The 21,102-nt window shown below is 50.5% G+C and overlaps 1 protein-coding gene across 2 annotated transcripts in view; it reads left to right on the top strand.

Annotated features, from left to right (window-relative positions):
* Positions 1-1,451: 1,451 nt before the first annotated feature.
* GRIP2 (glutamate receptor interacting protein 2) overlaps positions 1,452-21,102 on the top strand; it is a 90,252-nt gene continuing 70,601 nt past the window's right edge. For both annotated transcript variants that reach the window (XM_082747891.1, XM_082747893.1), the window contains exon 1: positions 1,452-1,550. In XM_082747891.1, coding sequence (XP_082604017.1) covers positions 1,496-1,550 — 55 coding nt within the window. In that variant the 5' untranslated portion in view covers positions 1,452-1,495. The remainder of the gene's footprint in view (positions 1,551-21,102) is intronic.

Raw genomic sequence — 21,102 nt, 5'->3', positions numbered from 1 at the left:
TTTGGCTCTGCTGATGACCATGAAGGCCCTCTCCCTCTCTGAGCTGGATGTGGGAGAGAGGATATCCAGGCAAATAGGCTGACTTGTTTGGCCAGGGAGGAAACAGCTTTTACTGAGGGATAGATATTTTTAAAAATATTGTTGTGAAGCTTTATTTAAAAATTTAGCTTATTTTTTGGCTACATAATGCATTTCCAGGGTTCAAAATTTCAAGAGGCACAGTGAAAAGTGAGTCTCTCCCACCTGCTCTTGGTCATGTGATTCCCATTCTGGAAGGGACCAGTGTTTCCACTAGAGATGATTTTCCCCATACTTGAGTAAGTATGAGTGTAGAGCCTTCCTTCTTGTTTTCTGCACATATTATAAATACTGTTCTTCATTTTGTCATCTTTGAAAGAATGTTCTCCTTTTTATGGCAGTGTAGTACTCCTTTGCCTGGATTGCACACCCACCTTCCCCTTCCCCTCCTCCCCATTCCCATACAGGAAGTAAATCTGACTTCTGAGGATAGGACCCTCTTGTGCCCCTTCCCTGGCTGTTCTTTCCAGAATCTCTGAGACCTGGTGAGCTCAACGGCTGCCAGGTAGATGGAGGGCAACTGTAATTGTGTCCAGTAGACAAAGCCTGCACACAGACTGACCTTCCTGTTGGCCTCAGCCTTTGCTCTGAGTCCAGGGACAGGCCCTGCCCTCACGGGGCCTCCCCTGCCTCCTTTGCAAGATGCCACCAAAGGCCTCCCTCCCAGGGCAGGGGTGAGGCCTTCTGTGAAGCGTCTCACCGGTTTGACGCCAAGATGCACTGTCACTCATTGATTCACTGATTCATTCATTTATTCCCTTAGTCACTTATTTACATATTCCTTCACCCATTTATTTGGTCATTAATTTTCTCATTCATCAGTGCACTAACTCATTCATTCATTCAGGCACTCATTTTCTTGCTCATCTATACACCCGATTCTTCACACATCCACGCACTTTTCCATTTATTTAACGCATTCATTGTTTCACTCATTTATTCATAGGCTAATTGGCGGTGATTAGCGTTGTTAGGCTGTGACTTGGAGAGCGCAGGGTTGGGGAGCCTGGAAATGCTGGCGGTGGGACCCGTGGGAGGGGAGCGGCGGGGGCGAGAGCGCTCGCGCCCCGCCGGGTCCCCCTCCAGCCTGGTTCTCCGCTCCCGCCTCCGCCCCCCGCCCCCCGTCCCCCGCCCGCCGCCAACCCGCCCGTCGCCCGCCGCCCCGCCCCCCAGCGCCGAGGAAAGCGCGCGCTCTCGGGGAGCGTCGCTGCTCAGCCGCGGGCTCGCGAGCCGAGCGGAGCGCCTGGCGGCCGCCTGGGCACCCCCGACCCTCGGCGGCCGCCCATGCCCGCCGCGCCCCGGGCCCGCGGCCCTCCCCAGCGCTGCGCTGCGCCGCCTGGCCCGGCGGGGGCGGGGCCGGGGCCGGGGCCGGGGCCGGGCTGGCGAGGCCGGGCCGGGCCGCAGGGCGGCCGCGGGGATGCGGGGCTGGCGGAGGAACCTTGCGCTCTGCCTGCAGCGGCTGCCAGACGAAGGTAGGACGCGGCCGCTGCCCAGGCCGGTGACCACCGGCGCGGCGCGAGGCAAGGAGGGCGGGCCGAGCGCCAAGCTGGCCGGGGGCGGAGGGGCGCCGGCTGAGGGTCTCCGCGGGAGGCGAAGGGCAGGCGGCCGCGTTCGAGGCGCCGAGCTTGCGGGGTCACCGCAGGACACGAGGTGCGGAGCGGAGCCCGGCCGGGGAAACCTGCGGGGGCGCTCCGCAGGGCGCGCGGAGGTGGGACCCGGGGCAGGGCGGCCGCTAGAGACTGGAGCGCAGACTCTGAACCCTCGAGGGCGCAGCCCCGGACCCACTCGCGAGTCCGGTTTCCGGAGCGAGCCCTGACTGGCGCGGCCACCACGTGCCTTCCTGCGCCCGGCGAGTTTGCCGGGGTCGGAATGTGCGGGTGCTCTCGGCGGGGGACACTTCGGATCCCATCGCTGCAGTCGCCGGGACCCAACTTTCCTTCACACCCCCGGCAGGACCCCCGCGCCGACCCCATGGTCTGCAGTTCGTCAAAGTTGCAAAGAGGCGAGAGGCGGGAGGCGGGAAAGGGTGCGGGAGTTGGGGGTAGATCTGGCCGCACTGACCCGAACCCCGGCCCCGGCCTGGCCCTGCCGCAACGCTGCGGCGCAGCCCCTCCGCCAGGGCGCCTCCGGGGCTGCTCCAACCCTGTACCTGTTGTCGGAACCGCGGTGGTGGAGCGAGGAGGAAGGACCCGCGCCCAAGCCCTGGCACTGCTGAGGAAAGTTCGGATTCGGTGCTAGTTAGGAATTGCTAGTACTGTGAGTCAGGGTTAGAGTGAGGTGGGAACGGCAGCCGCCCACCCTCTGCTCACTTAGGGGGGCATAATGGCGGATTTGCTGGCACCCTGGAGCGCATCTGCTTCCGTGTTTAACCTTCACAGCCACCCCCTCAGGAGGGCGCTGTCATTCTTTCCACTTTCCAGGTGAGGACACTGAGCCTCAGAGGGACGAAGCTTCCTGCCCAAGGTCACAGGGCCAGTAGGTGGTGAAGCTGGGATATGAACCTAGGTCTTTGTTACCAACAAGATTTTGGTGGTGTCCGATACGCCCCCCCCCCCCAATCGCTTTCTGTCTGCCCCCTAAGTTGGGCCCTGCTCAGTTCATAGGAAAGGATCCATTTCCAGCCCAGGTCAGAAGCTCCTGTGTGGGGTCTGGGGGAGGGGAAGAGGAGGGTGACAGCAATGTCATGTCCACAGAGTTAAGTCAGGTCTGTAACCTCTACTCCACGTGGCCCTAGGTTCAGAGGACTTGAAAGCAGAGCGGTGGAGTCTTGTTTAGACCCTCCTCAGGCCTTAGCTGGTGCCCGCAAGACCCTGGCAGGCTGCTACCTCTGCCCAGCAAAGGGGCAGACCTTCCTCTCCTCCTCCAACCTGAGTCAGTACTGATGGGACAGCTGTAGGGCACAGAAGGTTCCTGGGTTTCCTTCCCTGGGGCTGAGGGAAGAGGAAGATGGAAAAGGCTACCTTGCAAAGCCAGGTGCCCATGACCAATGTTTAGTCTGAGCTTGGCCCTTCAGAAAACCACAGGCATGGTCTGCGATCTTGGACAAGTCATTCTTTCTCTCTGTATCTGTAAGGGGAGAGCCTAACACTTGTCCTGTGGGGTTCCTAGGGGGATGAAACGAGGTCTTGGGCCTAGCCTTGCTCATAGCCCAGAGTAGCCTCTGAAGTGGGAGCTGTGATGTCCTAGGACAGAGGATGTTCCTTTTTTGCTCCTGGTTCACACTCCCCACCCCCACCACATGTGTATATGTTGTGTGGGGGGGCATGGGTGAGGCATGTGGGTGGTATGTGTGTGTGAGGGAGGTGGGTGTCATGTTTGAGATGCATTCGGGTATCCACGAGGCTCACATAGGACATGTGTGAGGCATGTGGGTCTTGGGATATCTACAATCATTTTGCCTGTTACTGACCACATCTTATGAGAGGAGGCTACTTCTCCCTTCGTCAGTGCCAGAAGGTACCCAGCATTTGAGTTTTCCTTGGAAAATCTTAATGAGGTTGATCCTTGAGCTCAGCACTAAATCAAAGGGTGGCTGGTGCACCCACCCGCGCTGGCAGGAAATTACTATTTTAAAAAGACAAAATCCCTGGCTTTCTCTGGGCCACAGGAACACTGGTTCCTGTGGGCTGGATCTCAAATGAGAAGCTTTGATATGTGTGTCCAGCTTGATAAGAGGCTCATGGTGGGAGGTCAGTAAAGCCTAAGTGTGACAGAGAGAGAGAGACTCAGAGACAGGGATACGGACTTGGTATCCTCAGCGAAGAGTCAGCGGGAGGGACATTTCAGATAAAAGCCGCTTACCTGCTTATTCTGTGGTATCATTTAAGGCCCTGGGTAAAGAAGACCAGACTCCTATCCTGGACTTAGGCCTCTCCACTTGCCAGCTTTGTGACCTTAGGCATACTACTTAATTCTCCTGGGCTTCAGTCCTCCCCACCCCCATCCAGTCCATAAAGTGGGAAGCATAACCTTGCAGGGAGGTCTTGAGGAATCAGTGTTAACAGATTTTAGTATAAAGCCTAGTACATAGTAGATACTCAAGAAACGGGAATCCTGCTGTTCCTTTCTTGATCTTTACATCTGCTTTAACTTTATATTTGAGGAAATGAGCTGGTGCATTGGTCATTGGAGTAACTCAGGACTCAGGGTGGATTTCTGGGTTATGAGCAGCCACCTTCAGGATCTCCCAAGCTAGGGTTGGGGGATCCAATCGGGTATGTGGCTTCTTGAATCCACCATCCGGCCTTCCCCAAGGAGGCTGACCCCAAGTGTGGTTTTGCTCCCCATTGTGCTCCCTGCACACTTGCACAGCACACGTGTCCAGATCACTCTGCAGTTTTTGGAACCTGAAGTAGTCATGTCCATTGAAGAGTGACTCAGGCAGCCAGTGGGATTGGGGAACTCTGATTCTAGCTTCATGATGTTTCTGAGTTCGTGTGTGTGTGCATGTGCAACTTGTGTTCTAATGACATTTCACCTTGATGTTTGTGGTTTTGTAGACAGTGACACATTTTTTTCCTCTCTTCATTGCAGTAAATGCTTCCAGAGGACTCCCCCGCACCCCCCCCCCCAATTCCCAGGCTCTTGCTGGTTCCTGTGTGGGATCCAAAAAATGAAATCCAGTCCTCAGCTTTGAGTTGCCCCCAGTCGCTCAGATAGCAGAAGTTCAAGGTGCCCAGTGCTTGAAGAATGTGAAGTCAAAGGCACCGACAATTCTGAGTGGGCAGGCTGCTCGGAGGAGGGGGCTGTGGCAGCACGGGGCAGGTCAGCTCTCCACTGGCAGATCCTTCCCGTGGTGTGGCCTGATTAATTTTCCTCCTTATGCCAGTCCTTTCTGCTCTCTAATGGACTCGTGGAATGTGAGCCAGGAGGGTTAATAGAAGTCATCTCGTCTTATTAGAGAGATGGGGAAATACAGGAGCAGTGAGGAGGAAATCACTTTTTATTCATTCAACAAATATTTATTGGGCCCTGTTCTGGGGCCTGGGGATATGGCCATGAACAAGACAAAGACTGTGCTGTAACAGACTTCACATTCTAGGGAGGGGAGTCAGAGGACAAGGAAATATAAATAGGAATGGGACAGTTCTAGAGTCTCAGGTGAGATGAGGGTTACAGAAGAGCAAGGGGTAGTGTTGTGGAGAGTCCTGGGGAGGGGACTAATCTAGATAGGGTAGCCAAGGGTGGTCAGGGAAAGCCTCTCTGAAAGGTAACTTTTGAGCTGAGACTAAGAGGAGGAAGGTGCAGGCATTCCAAGAGCAGAAGGCAGAACTAGTAGGCGAGGGAATGGCAAATACCAGGAAAAGCCCTGGTCTGTAGGACGTAGTACAGAGAGGACCAATCTGACCCGTTGGAGGAAGAGCAAAGAGCGAGGGAGAGGGAGAGTGATGAGCAGTGAGGCTAGGGGCAGATCATGAAAGGCCTGATCTCTGTAGGGGAAGGAGTGTAGATTTTATTCTGTGTTGGGAACCTTTGGAATTCTTGACCAAGGACTTGGGCTGGCTCTGAAGAAGAGCAAGGTTTTGACTGATGGAGATGGCAGTGGGGAGAGGCACGCCAGGCAGAGGAATGGCACGAGTAAAGGAGCGGAGGTGGGAAAGCTGTAGGGGCTGAGGCTGCCAGACAGGCAGGGACCAAAGGCATTGAATGCCGCTCTGGGGAGCTGTCTAGGGTTCTGACAGGCACATCCGGTGTCCCTGCAATTATGGACTTGTGCGTGTGCGTGTGTGTGTGTGTGTGTGTGTGTGTGTGTCTGTGGTACCCAGCTAGCTAATGTGTCCCTGTGCCGGTTACCTAGGAGACAACGGAAAGACGATGGGGCAGGATCTGATTGGCTACTCACTCCCGCTGCTCCTCTCTCTGTCAGAACTGCAGGCAGAGGTTACAAATAGTCCATGCGGGCATGCCAAGTGCTGGAAGGGGAGCTTGTGAATGTTTGTTGCCCTGAGTACTGTGTGTGTGTGTGCATGCGTGCGTGTGTGTGTGTGTGTGTGTTTGTTTGCCAGTGCATTTGTGTGCCCGTCTTGAACAAAGCGGCGGCATCTGGAGCTAATGGACTTCCTGCTGTGAAACATCTGCTCATTGCCTTAAATCAGGTAGTGAGGGCCCGGATAAATTTAAGAAGAACCAGCCAGACTTGGGAAAGTCTCTTTTGTTTGGTTTTAATAACTGCAGTGTCAACCTTGGAGCCGATTGCCAACGTTTCCCTGTATCTCTAAAAATGCAAATAAAGCTTTGAGTGGCGGAAGTTCTGTCCCGTGACATGGGCTGTGATGTCGGTTGGCAGAATTGCCTCCCCCACCCCAGTCCAGAAGGTTGGTAGAAGACTGTAGGTCTGTTTTTCCCTCGCCTTTCCTTCTTTAGAGCAATAATGCCCTCCTTTTCTTCTACTCTGTGGGTAAAGAGACAAGGAATAGACACTTTAATTTTGCTTAGGAAGGGGACAACAAGGAAAACCCACCAAAGTGTTCCTTTGCAGTTGACTTTCTAAAGCAGCAGCCCAGGTTGGCTTGGGAAAAAAAAACAAAATACGGCAGTAACAACAACAACAACAACCAGCTTCAGGATTGTGGAAGCTTGAGCATTCTTATTTTCTCCCCCAACTCTGGCCTCTCACTGTGCGGGACTTGGCCGATGAGGCAGCTGGTGAAGAAGGAAATGAGGATTTCCCTGCTCCTACCCTTGGTTTCTCTGTCCTGTGCTCAGGTTTTAATGTTTCATATATGAAGCAAATTGCCTTCCTATTGGAGACAAATCAAACCATGTCTTCCATTCATTGTCTCTATTTCCTCTGTCTCTCTCACCACTGGTCAGAGGTATTTTATCTGAAACGTGTATTGGGGGTAGTTGCCATTTGTTTATACATTTCTCATGTGCTCCATTGCTTACAGGAGGGGTCTTACACTTACATGCCCAAAGGGGCAAGGCAAGTAACCCGAAGGATGAGTGAAGAAGGCCCCAGGGCCTTTGCCCTTGCTGTTCCTTCTGCTGGATCTTGCCTGTGCACTACTCACTCACTTCATTTAGATCTATGCAATGGTCTCCTCCTCAGAGAGGCCTTCCCTGACCCTCCCATCTGAAATGGCAGTTTTTTAGCCCCATAACTTTCTTTTCCTTTCTAGCATTTTGCACTGCCTGATCTTATGTTCTATCCTTGTGTGTTGCCCTTCTCTCTCACTACTATGCAAGTGCCATGAGGGCTGTGGCTGTGTCTTTCTTATTCTCCATTTTATCCCCAGTAACCAGTACATTGCCTAACACATAGTAGTTGCTCAGTAAATATTTATGGATGAAGGGAGTGAAATGAGTCTGGGGAACAGAGAATGTAGACTTTATAGGTGCTCTGGCTCAGCATCCCAGATCTGATTTTTCTAGAGAAGCTAAAAACCCAGAGTTTTACATGCTACCTCCCAACTCCAGAATGTTAAACACTGATCCAAACAAAGATCCCAAGGGTCAAGCAGTGTTTCTTTTGGAGTTGGAGGCCTCTGGTATTCAAGGCCTTTTGCCATCTGGTTCTAATAACCTTTCTTCCCTCCTTAGTCATTTGCTCAGGGTGCCACTCTGCCTGGGGTGCCTCTCCTCCACCCTCCGCTCCATCTGGCAAAATATTGTTTCCTTTTGTTCCAACCCCAGGCCAGGCCAAGGGCCAGCTTCCTCTTGTCTCCCTCCCCTCAACATAGCAGAATTAGGATCTCCCACCATGTTTCTGTCCTGGCCCCTTCCCTTCTGGAGCACAACTATGTCCACTCATCTGTCTCCTCTGCTACACACAGAGCTCCAAGGGCAAGAGCCTTGTCTAGGCCATCTGTCGGTCAGCAACACCCAGCTTATGGGCCAGTATACAGTAGGTGCCCACTAAGTGAGTGGTGCATGAAATAGAGAAAGGAAGGGGAAGGAAGAACACAACTTTCTGCGCATCTCCTGTGAACGGGCTCTGGGCTGACCGTGTTCACAGCCTTCACTCACAGTGGCCTAGTGGCGAGGATGTTGGGGTTCAGAGGGCTGTGACTTGGCCTGAGATCTTGGTGTGCACAGGGTTCCCCGTGGAGTGGAACAGCATCTCCCTGCCTACTGGGCAGTCCCCACTTCATTCCACTCTTTTTTTCTTAAAGATTTTATTTATTCGAGGGAGAGAGAAAGGCTGAGCTGGGTGTCTGTGACATGGACCCCAGGACCCCAAGATCACGACCTGAGCTGAAGGCAGATGCTTAACCGACTGAGCCACCCAGGAGTCCTCATTCTATTCTCTAAACAAACCTCTATGCTTTGCCCTTCTGAGCTTCACTTTTCTTCTCTATCAAATGGGAGTATTACCTTTTTCCAGGAGAGCTGTCATGAGGCTCCAGAGATGACAGATGGGGAAGGGCTTTGCCAGCTGTGCAGTAGGGTGTGCTTGTGGGACGGCGATGGGCATGGTGGGGGCAGTGCCTCATTACTCACTGAGCAGGACCATGCCTCACCGGTGTGTTCAAGCATTCTGAGGAAATATTTATACTTTTCATTCATTCCTTCATCCTTCAATTTCATTATTAAGCCCCATACTACATGCTAGCTACTTCTCTTATACCCTTTCAGTTTATATTCCTGGAAACCTGATCTGCATGTAGGTCTTGTTATCTCCATCTCACATTTGGGAACCTGAGGCACAGAGGTTAAGTCACTTGCCCAAGGATGCACTCCTAGGAAGTGGCAAAGCAGGATTTTTTACCCCAGGAGTGCCTTTCTCCCAAACTAGGGTTCCTTCTGTGACACCTGGCTGCTTCTTTTGGAATTCTGGTTCCAGGAGTCATAGGCAATGGGCCACTCAGGGAAGGGGTGTGGAATTCTGCCTGGGGTTGGGGAATTGGTGATAACCTGTGACCTGAGTTTAAAAGAGCAAGTGTGAGTGGCCAGGAAGAGAAGGGCACTTAAGGCCAAGACATCAGTGTGTGCAAAAGCGCAGAGTCGGGAAGAACCTGGTGTGGACACAGTTGTACAGTGTGGCTGGCATGTCGGCTGCATGCTCTGTGTGTGGGGGGGGCGGTGGGGGGTGATGGGCACGATTCAGGCTGCAGACACATTGTGAGGGGAGAGATGGCCACACCCTGGTCACACATGGGTCTTGCTTGACGTGACAGTGGCATAAAGAAATTGGTTGTCTTTAAATTTTGAGTGTCTGTGTGTGGGGCAGTGTTGGGGGGGTGGGATTTGATATTAAAAAAATGAATAGATCTGCAGCTTTCTTCAGAGGATCTGGTAACCCTGGACTTGTATTTTTGCTATCGCCTGCAGGCTGGGGGTATGTTTGTGGCTCTCCCTGTCTAGCCACTGATGCCTTCACTCACTTGCTCAACCTTAGTGGTGTTTGTGTTTATGACCTTGAACTCAGCCCCTAAAGGAGTCTGAACTCCGTCCTCTTTAGGAAGCTGAAGTGTTTTTAAGCAGGAGCGGGGTGTGTTCTGTAAGCTACTTCTGGTTGTTAGGGTATGGAAGGCAAGGTGAGGCAGGGAGACCCCCAAAGTGACCAGATTAGGAGGGTCTGCTCCATACTGTGGGGTACCTTATTCACACTGTCTCCACTCCCTCTAACAATCCTGCTAGGTTGGGTTATCAGCCTTATCAGAGGACCTTGAAACTATAAAAGTAGATACTATGAAAGAAAGGATTGAAAAATTGAACTACATAAAAATGTAGAAGTTATATATGACCAAAGGCACTGTTCCTAAGATTCCAAGACAAGCCACAGATCAGGAGGGAAAGTATTTACAGCATACATCACAGGTAAAGATTAATGTTGAGTGTATATATCAGGATCTCCTGCAAGTCAGTAAGAAAAGATAACACAGTCTAGGAGGAATGTCATGGATTCAAGCAGGAAGTTACTAGAAGATACACAAATGGCCAGAAAGTGAATGGAAAGATAGCCAGCCTCGACATTTTAGGGGATTATTCTGTTAGCATGAGGAAAATCCTCAGAGAAACAACAGCACAGTATCCATTTTAAGAGGGAGTTAAAAAATCCATAGCGTCTAGTGTTGGTGAGATCACGGGGGACGGAGAAACTGACCTTCAGGAAGGGGAGGCGAATAGGAGGACAGTTTGACAAATTATCTAGCAATTTGAAAAGCACTTACCCCCTTTGACCCAGCTATTCCTTTTCTAAGTGTGATGAGTATTTTCTAGTCTAGAGAAACAAATCTAGCACAGATGCATAAAGCATCATGGACAGGGACATTTCACTGTGGTGGTCATGGAGGGAAAAGGAAATAAAACCAACTGTCCATCAGGGGCAGACTGGCATGAGGACTCAGGGGTCACGTGGCTCAGATGAAAAACTTATGACCACATTAGTGGTCTTTCTCAAACCTCTGCTCCCATTTGCTGAGCCCCCACCCCTTCGGCCAAAGGGAACTCGGTCACCTGTTCCTAGCACTTTGCCTACATACCCTTTTCCTTCTTTATGCACAAATAGCGGCATACCATCACATACTTCTGCACCTTGCTCTTTTATCATGAGATCTGCTGTCCCTAACGAGGAGGGATTAAAACATTCGTAATTATTTTTTTTAGATTTTATTTATTTATTTGACACAGAGAGAGATCACAAGTAGGCAGAGAGGCAGGCAGAGAGAGGGGGAAGCAGGCTCCCTGCAGAGCAGAGCCCGATGTGGGGCTTGAACCCAGGATCCCGGGATCATGACCTGAGCCGAAGGCAGAGGCTTTAACTCACTGAGCCATCCAGGCGCCCCCAAAACATTTTTACTTTTTGAAGAGGAACTTAAGGCCCCAAAACCCCGGGGTTGAGAAACAAACGGTTCTTAGCACCCGGTGCCACCCAGCTCTCTAAAATGGCTGTTCAGATTTGTACTGCCCTTTGGGATTCGTGTAATTTTGCAAAAGAGGAAAACAAAATTTGAGGTGGGTTGGCATTTTCAAGGTCCCAGGGCTAGATGGTGGCTTTCGTTTGGCCTGTGTCCTGCTGCTCCACAGAGGGGAGACTGCAAGCCCAGAGCAGAGGGATGGATGTGGCAGTGGACAGATGTGGAAGCCTGGGCCTCAATGGCACTCGGAGTTTCCTGGCTGGGGTTCTGCCTGGCCTGGGGAGTTATGCTGGTGCCCTTCCCTGAGCTAGGGAGCTGGCAGGGGTGGATTGTAGGGGGATGAGTATGAGAGATCTGCTGAGAGGTGTCTGTGCTGGAGACTCCTGGATGGATAGCCCTGGGAGCTGGCAGCCCAGCTGGGGAACCCATATAGGGGTGCTCTTCAAACAACCATTTTTCAACTGTATGAACAAAATGCTTCCCCTCTCTAGTCCAGCAAGGATAATTTATCCTAGGGTGAAAGATGTATTCTCCCAGGAAGCTTCACTGTCAGAGACCCGGGGGCCTCAAATTTACTGCTTGCCTTTTGTGCTGATGGAACTGGGCCTCAAGGTTTATGTGTGGGGGTTCATGGGCAGCTGGCTGTGGTTGGCAGGAGTCCTAGGGGACAAGCAGGGTGGGGACAGCTGTATTTTATAGTGAGGCTTGGCCCTGGGAGGGTATAAATCACTGTGGCCTCCCAGCCTCCTGGGAGAGGCTGCCTCCCTCACGTGGGTGGGAAGGGGCTCTAGGGGCTAATGCCTAAGGACAGTAGAGAGAAGCCTCCCTGAGCAGCCAGTTGGTCCAGCTCCCTTAGATTCTAGGTGGGGAGACTGTCCAGAGAGAGGGAGAGCGCAGAGTCCCACAGGAGGTCAGAGTTCCTCAGACCCGAGGGGTCAGACTCTGGTTTGAGTGGTTTTCCTTTGACTGTTTTGTTTCTTGAGGAGTTAAACCAGCCTGAACCACAGACGTCCCTCAGAAACTCTTGACTAAGTGCTGGCGGTTTGTGGACACTATATGCTAACAGAGACCTCAAGGGTCTCTGCCATCCAGGGGCTCAGCTGGTGGTCTCCAGAGTGGGCTGGGGGTTCCTCACCCAGGATGGTCTCTTGGGGAAAGAGATGGAAAAAATTAATAAGAGCTTCAGTTTACATTTGTTTTCTAACACATTTTAGTTTTTTTCTAGTTTTGTCTGTGTTTATAATGTGAGTGATACATAGACATGGTAACACATGGGTAAGTCATAAATAATGTGTATTTTATTGCAGAAGAATGCACAGGCATTTTGATACACATAGGATATGAGATCAAAAGGATTTGAGGACCAGTCCCTGCCCACCTGTTAAGCTAAAGTAGTTGGAAGGACCCTGGGACCCTGGGTTGGGATCTCTCTTACTTGGAGGGTAGAAGGCAGCATTGACTGAGCATCTACTAAGTGCTGGGCACAGGTGTACCCTTTTCTATCGAGGCTTGGATTCTACAACAACAATGGGGTAGTTGATGCCATCTTACAGTCTGGGAGACCTAGGCCCAGAGAGAAGAGCTTTGCCCCACTCAATGCCTGAGCTAGCACTCATTTCTTAGCCCTCCTGTTGACCAGTTTCAAGGTTCATCCTTCTTCTGTCTCCAGTTAAAAGAGATAACACTTATAAAATGTTCACTGGGTGTTTGAACTAGTTTAAATAATTAAACACAGCAATATCAGTTAAAAAACAATTTTGCAAAGCCCCTCCTTCTCCATACAGCACTAATATGTACACATTTCTCTAGCTTCTTGCTATCATTAAAAAGAGTATCTTTTTTTTTTTAAGGTTTTATTTTATTTATTTGAGAGAGAAAGAGAGCTAGCACAAGTAGGGGGAGGGGCAGAGGGAGAGGGAGAGGGACTCTCGAGTACATTCCATATCCAGCGTAGAGCCTGATAGGGGGCTAGATCTCACTGCCCCGAAGTCATGACCTGAGTTGAAATCAAGAGTCAGACACCTAACCTACTGAGCCACCCAGGCACACACCGAGAGTATCCTTTTAGAGTAAGTTATTTTCTCTCTGATTAAATATGCAATTATTATTAAATGTAAGCTATTTTGGAAAGAAAAACCAAGAAGAAAATGAAAATCATCCTCCATCAGTCCGCTGTCCAGGGATAACTTGGGTGTATTTCCTTCCAGTCTTTTTTCCCACTATTTTTGTTGAGATCATCTGACATACACCATTTTATGGTTGTTTGTTTGGTTGGTTTTTGCTTTGCTTAGTTTTATAGGATCAGTTGCAGAATGTTCCCTGGGATGTCTGTACCAGGCAGTTTATTTACCTGCTCCTCATGGCTGGGTAGCCAGGTTGTTTCTACTGTTGTATCAGTGAGGCTGCAGTAAGACTCCGCTTTCCTGTGGTTGTCATCAGCCTTGATGTAATTCTGCGTGGGCTTTTCCCCCCTGCAGATGTTGTTTCTTACACTTGTCATTTTTAATGGCTGTGTAGTCTCCTGGAGGGTTGCTGTTCCTTCCGTTCCAGGCCATTTCTCCCTTTCTGTATCCCACCAGGCTTCCCCACTCCCTCTGGGAATCCACCTCCTCCCGTAATCCCTCTCCCCCAGCACTTTCCATGGAGGAAACCAACTTCTGGTGGGGAGGGGAGGGCTGTCATCCTCTTGCCCAAACCACAGGCACTTGCTGCCTCCCTCCTGCCCTTGTCTTGGCCCTGGCATTCAGACCCTGTGTAGCGTGATTCCTTCCTTTCTCCTTTCATTCTGTGATTGTTTAACTATGACCTACCATGTGCCAGCCAGTGTTCTGAGTGTTGGGATACAGTAGTAAATAAGACAGGTTTTGTCCTAATGGAACAGGGGAGAAAGCTGTGAACTTGTAGAGAAATAAATAAGAGATAAATCAGAGTCCCTGGGGAAAAGAGCTACCCCTGTGACAAGAAGAGGGACTGAGATGAAAGAGGGTGATGGGTGGTCAGGGAGGGCCTTCTGGAGGAGATAACCTGTGTTGGGACCAGTTAAGGGAGGAGCTGGGAGAGGAAGATTCCAGGTGGAAGGAACAGTGAGGGCAAAGGCCTTGGGCACGCTCTGCATGTTTGAGGGCTGGAGGCCAGTGTGGCGGCATTGCAGGGGGAGAGCGGGAGAGTGGAATGGGGTGAGGCCAGCAGTCCTGGCACGTGGAGGGGAGATGTTTGGATCTCTTGAGAGTCATGGGAAGCCTTTGCAGTGCCTGGCACACAGTAGGTGCCTGGTTGAACTAGCTGCTCTGACTGCTGCTCCCCCTTATGAAGAAAGTCAAAAGGTGAGATTTGCTTGTTCTAGAATGCCCCGGAGCTGCTGCCTGGCAACCTGTCTCCTTTCTGGGGCTCCCACCTGTTCCCTCTGACAGCGGCCCTAGGACAGGCTGAGTCCACACATCACCAGTTCCCCCCACCACACTCGGCCCCAGATTTGGGGGTCTGATGGGCCCGTGTTTGCTCTGAACTATCCTTCTGTGTGACGTGGGCTGATTCTGCCTCCTGGGGCTATTTGGAGGTTTTGCTGGCACCTAGTAGGGGCTTACTAGTCAGCTCTGAAGATAGAAAATCAGCTTAAAAAATAGTATTTTATCTAGAAATCTCTATGACGTTTGTATGGGGTGTGTGCGAGCACCCTGCAGCAGCTCTGGCCCCATAGGCTCCCTGGAGGGAGGTGGCCAGTGGCCCCTCAGGGAAAATCAAAAGCAATTGTGTCGGATTCTGCACTTAATTTAATGAAAAGTCCCTGCAGGGAGGCAGAGGCAGTGAGGCAGGGCTTGTGGGCTTGGGCAGGAGCGATTCCGGGAGATTTATGAGGCTTCATAAAAGATTCAGATCTAGGCTGAGCTTGGGAGATGCAGGGCTCAGTGCTCTGGGCTCTGTCTCCGTGACGTGGGAGACGGATGGTCTGAGGCTCATGAGGGCCATGACTGCTGTGCTGTGACCCTGGGCAACAACCCCTCTCTGGGCTTTGTAGCACCATTTGGCATTCTGGGTTCCTTCCTCCCCAGGGTCCCTGACCCTAGCCCACTGCCTACCTCCCACCAGACCTGCATTTTACAAGCCTTTCCACACCTGTGAGATCCTCTTCCTCACAGCCTGCACCCTTCCCTGCCCAGTGGTTTTTCCATTTTACGGAGGAGAAGGCCAAGGCTCTGAGAGTTCCTTGGTGTTCCCAGAGTCACATGGCAGACTGGGGCAGGGGTAGGGTCTGTCTGAGCCCCTCAGCAGGGGAGTCGGAGCTTCCATGGTGGGCACGAAGGCCCCTCAGGTTGGGTGGCAATTTGATCCTCCACACAGCCCTGTGTTTTACTTTCTGTTTGTCCTATTGTGTTTTACTTTCCCATCTGACAGAGAAGGGTCAGGAAAGTGAAGGGACCAGCATGAGTCCTGGGGCAACTGTCTCCAGAGCCGGGAACGTAGTCACCTCCTGCTCTGGCCTTTCTCCCCTGCACATTGTGGAACTCTTTGGAGCTCCCTGGCTTGAGCTCAGCCTCTCCACTCACTTGCTCTGTAACCCTAGGCAAGTGACCTAATGTCTCTGAGTTTCCTTGTCTTCATCTATAAAACGAGGATGAAAATATGCCCACCTCCCAGGCTTGCTGGGGTCAGGGGGTGTGTGGAGATCAGCTATTGGGAAATGGCCTACAGTAGTATACTGTGTCCATTTTCTCAGAAAAATTGTAATTCCAGGGCAGCTCCAACCCTGGAGAAAATCATTCTGAGAAAGGAGCCCATTTTTTGCCAGGACCAGGGCTTTGCTGGTATGGCCCCTCCCAAGGTGGCAGAGGAGGGAAGAAACTTAGCGTAGGCTGGTGGTTGCAGATGGCAGGGTGCTAATGTATTTACTTCTCCTTAATAAATATGCACGACATATAAATAAAATATTGCCCTTGTACTGTTCCACCTGGATCCAGGCAGGCAGTGACAGTTGGCTATGTAGCTCTGAAGCAGGCTGTGTGTGTGTGTGTGTGGAGTCTGGTGAGCAGGTTCATGAGCCGACGATTCCTTCTTGAACCTAATTTCTTGTCCCAGATCCAACAACACTGAGTTCCCTGTTCTGGAGGTGCTGGGCTTCCCTCTTTAGACCTGCCAGCCAGGCCCTAGGATCTTTGTCTTCCCTTGAAGCCAGGCAAGACTGGACTGAACTGGACTGTCCCAGGAGGTATTGAGCTCCCCATCAAGGCTGCTGTCAAAAGGGTTCCTGCTCAAAAAAAAAAAAAAAAAAAAAAAAAGGGTTCCTGCTCTGCGGGAGTGTTTGGACTTGGGGACTCTCAGGACATCTCTGAAGATGGGCTGACCATGGTGGGGGGCCTCGTTTTTTCCAGTTTGTGCGCTGGCAACTTAGCAAGGGTCCCAGCCTCCACACCATCCCTTCAGCAGTCCGTTCTCCCCAGCGCCTCTGACCTGGCTCATCTGGTTCTAAGACAGAATTCCGATTCATGGAACTACCACACCCCCCGAGCTGCAGGAAAACCTAGAGTGGGGCAGGAGGGCAGGGCCAGCCTTCCGTGCAGTGAGAAGCACCAGGTTCCACTCCTGCTCTGCCACGTTTTTGAAGCCCGTGGCCAAGTTACCTCACTTCTTTGAGTCTTATCTGTGAAATGGAAAAGTGTTGATGTTTACTTGTTGGTGTTATTGTGAAGCTCATTCATTCATTCATTTGATAAATGTTTACTGAGCCACTGCTAGGTGACAGGCACTGCCTCGGGCCCTGGGGATATGATGGTGAACAAGACAGACTAGTACATTGTCCTGACAGATGTTATATTCTATGTGCGGTTCAGCAAAGCACCATGTCAGCAGGTAGATGTGCGCTCTAACAACAGTCCATTGGAAGAAAATCAGTGACGCAGAGTCGGGTCACAGAGATGGTGGAGATGCTTTCTCAGTTGCAGTGCTCAGGGAAGCCTTCTCTGGGGAGGTGACATTTGAGCATGCACTTGAATGAAAAGAAGGAGGCAGTTCTGCAAAGAACTGCACAGGCAGAGGGGATGGCACACACAATGGCCCTGAGGTGCCGACAAGTCTGGCATGTTCCGGGAAGGCCAGGACAGCAGGAGGAGTGAGATGAAGCAAGTGACGCATCTGGCACAGGTCTTGGCGTATGGCGAATCCTTGTTGGCTCTGTCATCCTCCTTCCCACTTCCTTCCTGCTTCTTTGCTGTCGCCGGCTTGCGCTTGAATACTCCATGTAATCTAGAAGTGAGGGTCAGAGATTCCTAGAGCATCCAAGCCGGAAAAACTTCATGACCTGTCCAAAGATCTCTTTTAGACCCATCCCAGATAAACCTAAGTCCCACGAGTACCCTATGGTCTCTGTGTCCAACCTGTAGCCAGATTTAGCATATATGTTCTATCAGCAAAGGGTTTATATCCTAAATATATAAAGAGCTCCTATAAATCAATAAAAAAAAAACCCAGACAACCCAATAGCAAATTGAACAAGAGATTTGAATAGGTGATTTACAAAGGAGATCTCAATGACCAGTAAACATGTGAAAAGGTACTCAACAGCATTTCACAAAGGGAAATGGAAGTTAAAACCACAGGAAGATACCCACCAGAAGGGCTGACATTAAAAAGACTGACAATACTGAGTGTTCGTGTGGAGGTGGAATAGCAGGACTTTCATGCACTGAGAGTGGGAGTGTAAATGTCACTTTACTAAAGATTCCCTGGAGGGACAAGGAGCAGCTTACATGACACCCCATAGAGCAACATGACGTCACATTCACCCGACCATCCTTTCTTCTCTCTTCCAGCCTGTGCCCTGGCAGCCCTGGTGCTCAGTCCCTTCTCCCACTCTTTCTCCCTCCCTTTCACAGCCTTTGCTCTGTTGCCCTGCTCATCAACTTTGCTTCTAAGCTTGCACACGAGTGTCCAAAACAGAAGCTAGGTTCTTGTTCAAGCTTGCTGCAGGAGGTGGTACAAGGTTTTAAAGTTCAGAAACCCAATCCCAACAGGCCCAAGCCAGGGAGAAACCTTAAATACTCACATCAACTTCAAGGAGGGTTGAATCCAGGGGCTCAAAGGATGACCTCACAGCTTGATCTTTCCATTCCTTGCCTCTCTTTCTCTGTTCTGCTGGCTTTGCTCCAGACTACTGTCATTTTACATTCCTTTTTTTTTTTTTTAAAGATTTTATTTATTTATTTGTCAGAGAGAGAGAGCACAAGCAGGCAGAGTGTCAGGCGAGGAAGAGAGAGAAGCAGGCTCCCTGCTGAGCAAAGAACCCAGTGCATGACTCGATCCCAGCACCCTGGAATCGACCTGAGCTGAAGGCAGCCACTTAACTGACTGAGCCACCCAGGTATCCCATCATTTTACATTCTGATGGGGGAAAGAATGCACAGAGAGCTCCAACTAAAGTCCAGGGGCTGTGTCCCATTGAACAGTGTTGGGTCACGTATTCTATTCCTTAGCGAGTCACTGTGGCTTAGAGAATGGACTGCTCTGATTGACTAAACCTGGCTATACCCACCTCAGAAGCAAGGTCAGCCCAATGAAGTATATGGACCGAGGGTGGAGGAGGGCTTCTCCCCACCCAGAGCAAAATCGAGGGGTTGTTACTGGAAGAAGGACACCTGGATTTTAGATGGGTAGAAAAACTGATGTCCACAATGGACACCTCCATTCACTTGGATGAGGAAAGTGGATTCAGAGTTTATCAGTCAGGGTTCTCTAGAGAAACAGAATCAGTAGTTCTATATCTTTATGTATCTATCTAGTGAAGGAGATTTTATTTTAAAGAATTGGTTCATGTGATTGTTGAACTGGCAGACAGGAATCTGTAGTGCAGCTTAGGTAGGCCAGAAACTCAAGTAGGGTTTCCATTCTGAAGTCTTGAGGCAGAATTCTCTTTCTTCTTGGGGGAACCTGTCTTTGCTCTTAAGACCTTCAACTGATCAGATGAGGCCCACCCACAACATGGAGAATAATCTGTTTCACCCAAAGTCAACTGATCGTTAGTGTTAATCATATCTACAAAAATACCTTCACAGCAACTTCTAGAGTGGTATTTGACAAAACAACTGGGTCCCGTAGTCTAACCAACTTGGCACATAAAATGAATAATCACAGAGCAACGAAAGTGTGTATTTAAGTATTATAGGATAATGTAAAAGTGTGTTTGTCCCCTTCCCAGCTAAGGCTAGGAGAACCACTCAGGGAAGGACAAGAGAGGCCACATGGCCTCAGCACTGGGAGAGGGGAGGAGAACCTCTGGGGCTACCAGGACCTCGATGTGGTTTTCACTCACTATCATAGAGTGTTGGCTCAGCATCTGCTCTAGGAGGTGGAGCTCAGGGGTGGCCAGAACAAGCCTCTGTCCTGCAAGGTCTTCAGGCTGTTGGGTTTGGCACTGGTCTCCCCATCAGTGGGATTCTGGAGAAGTCCACATTTGATGAGGGCCGATTGCATGCCTGGTGTTCAGCCCAGAGCTGGGAGTTTTGCTGACTTTGAATGAGAGGAATATTCTGAAAGCTGAGACTCTGGAAGGGAAACCATTCCTTTGCCCCAGGTTGCATAGTGGGTTACAGAAGGGGGGAGGCTGAGTTCCAGTCCTGGTCAGCCTGGCTCCAGAGCCATGACATTCTTAACGTTTGTGGAGGAAGGAATCCCAATGGAAGGTGCATTGCTGGGCTCTTGTTTTTGGTACCACCCATAGAAATAACCACAATTTTGGTAGCGCCCATAGAAATAACCACTTGTAAAGTACTCTCCAGTCTGATAGAGTTCCTGCATGTCTATTGCTGTGTGAGATCTCATTCCAGACCAGCTCTTGGAAGTTTGCAGTACCCCACCCCAGCCCAAAAAACTATCAAGGTATAACTTATGCACAATAAAGTGCGTGCATTTTCAGTGTAGAGTCTGATCCGTTTTGGACAGAGATATATACGTGTGTAACCACTGCTACAATCCATGTATCATTAGAACATTCCCATCACCCCCCAGAGTTCTCCTGTGCCCTTCTCAAATAGTTCCTGCCACCCTCTGTTCCTGCCAGACCCAGGCAACTACTCATCTGCTTTTTGTCCATTTTTCTTAGATTTGTCTTTTTTGGAGTTTCATATAAATGGACTCATGCAGCATTTAGTTTTTGTCTCTGCCAAGTTCAGCACATTCAGTGTGTTTTAAGATTGATCGAGGCTGTTGCAAGTGTCAGCACCTTGTTCTTTTTCCTGCTGAGTGTATCCAGGGAGTGGGTACAGCTCAGTGTCTTTATCTGGTCTCTTGTTCCTGGGCATTTGGGTGGATTCTAGTTTGGGGCCCCTGTGAGTAAAGCTGCTGTGAACACCCACATACAAGTGTTTACATGAACACATTTCCATTTCTCTGGGATAATTCCTCAGGAGTGGGACACTGCGTTTGCATGCTAAATATATGCTCAACATTTTGTAAGAAGTAGGCCCATTTTATGGATAAGGAAAATAAATCGAGATTAAGGGAAAGTAGCTGGCCTGGGTTACCTAGTACAAAAAACAATACAGTCCGGAGCTCTTTTACTTCACTTTTGACTCACCTAATAAGGAAGAATGGAAAAAACCTCATTCGTTCATAAAATGTTATCACTACCTACAAATACACCATTTCACTTCATCCTCACAACAGTCCTGTGAGATGAATCACAATATTCTCCCCATTTCTCCAGTGAAAGACTGAGGCTCAAGGAGTTAACTGGATTTGTCCAAGGTCACCAGCATGCAGTGGTGTAGCTGAGTCTCGAACCCAGTCATTTGTGCCCTGTGTCTTTGCTCTGCACCAGCTAAAGATGAAGAAAACAAAAAGTCAGGCTCTCCAACCCAAGGCCGAGGCGGATATTGCTAATTGATTGCCGCGCTCTCTCCTGCTGACTCAGCCTCAGAGGTTTTTTTAACACCTAGCCTCATGCAAGCAACCACTCGTGATGGACTGGAGACAGCAGGCAAGAGAAGAGCAGTCAACACCAGCACAGGGTCCAGCTCACCCTGCAGCAGGGCCGCTCACCAGCCTGAAGGTGCGCCTGAAGAGGGGGAGGGATCCCCCAAGCTCAGATCCTCTTCACCCCACAGGTCCAGGTGTGAGGATCGGGCCTTTGCTCTGTTGCAAGTAGTTAGCGCTGAGAGCGAGAGCACCATCCTTAGCCAGCCCAGTGGCGTGGGGACCACAGATGCCATTGGGACACAGGGACCTGTTAGGTGCT

This window comes from Mustela nivalis (assembly GCF_964662115.1).
Source record: "Mustela nivalis genome assembly, chromosome: 1".
Taxonomy (NCBI): Eukaryota; Metazoa; Chordata; class Mammalia; order Carnivora; family Mustelidae; genus Mustela; species Mustela nivalis.
The sequence above is the reverse complement of the archived record's forward strand: the minus strand, read 5'-3'. Positions and strand labels throughout refer to the sequence as shown.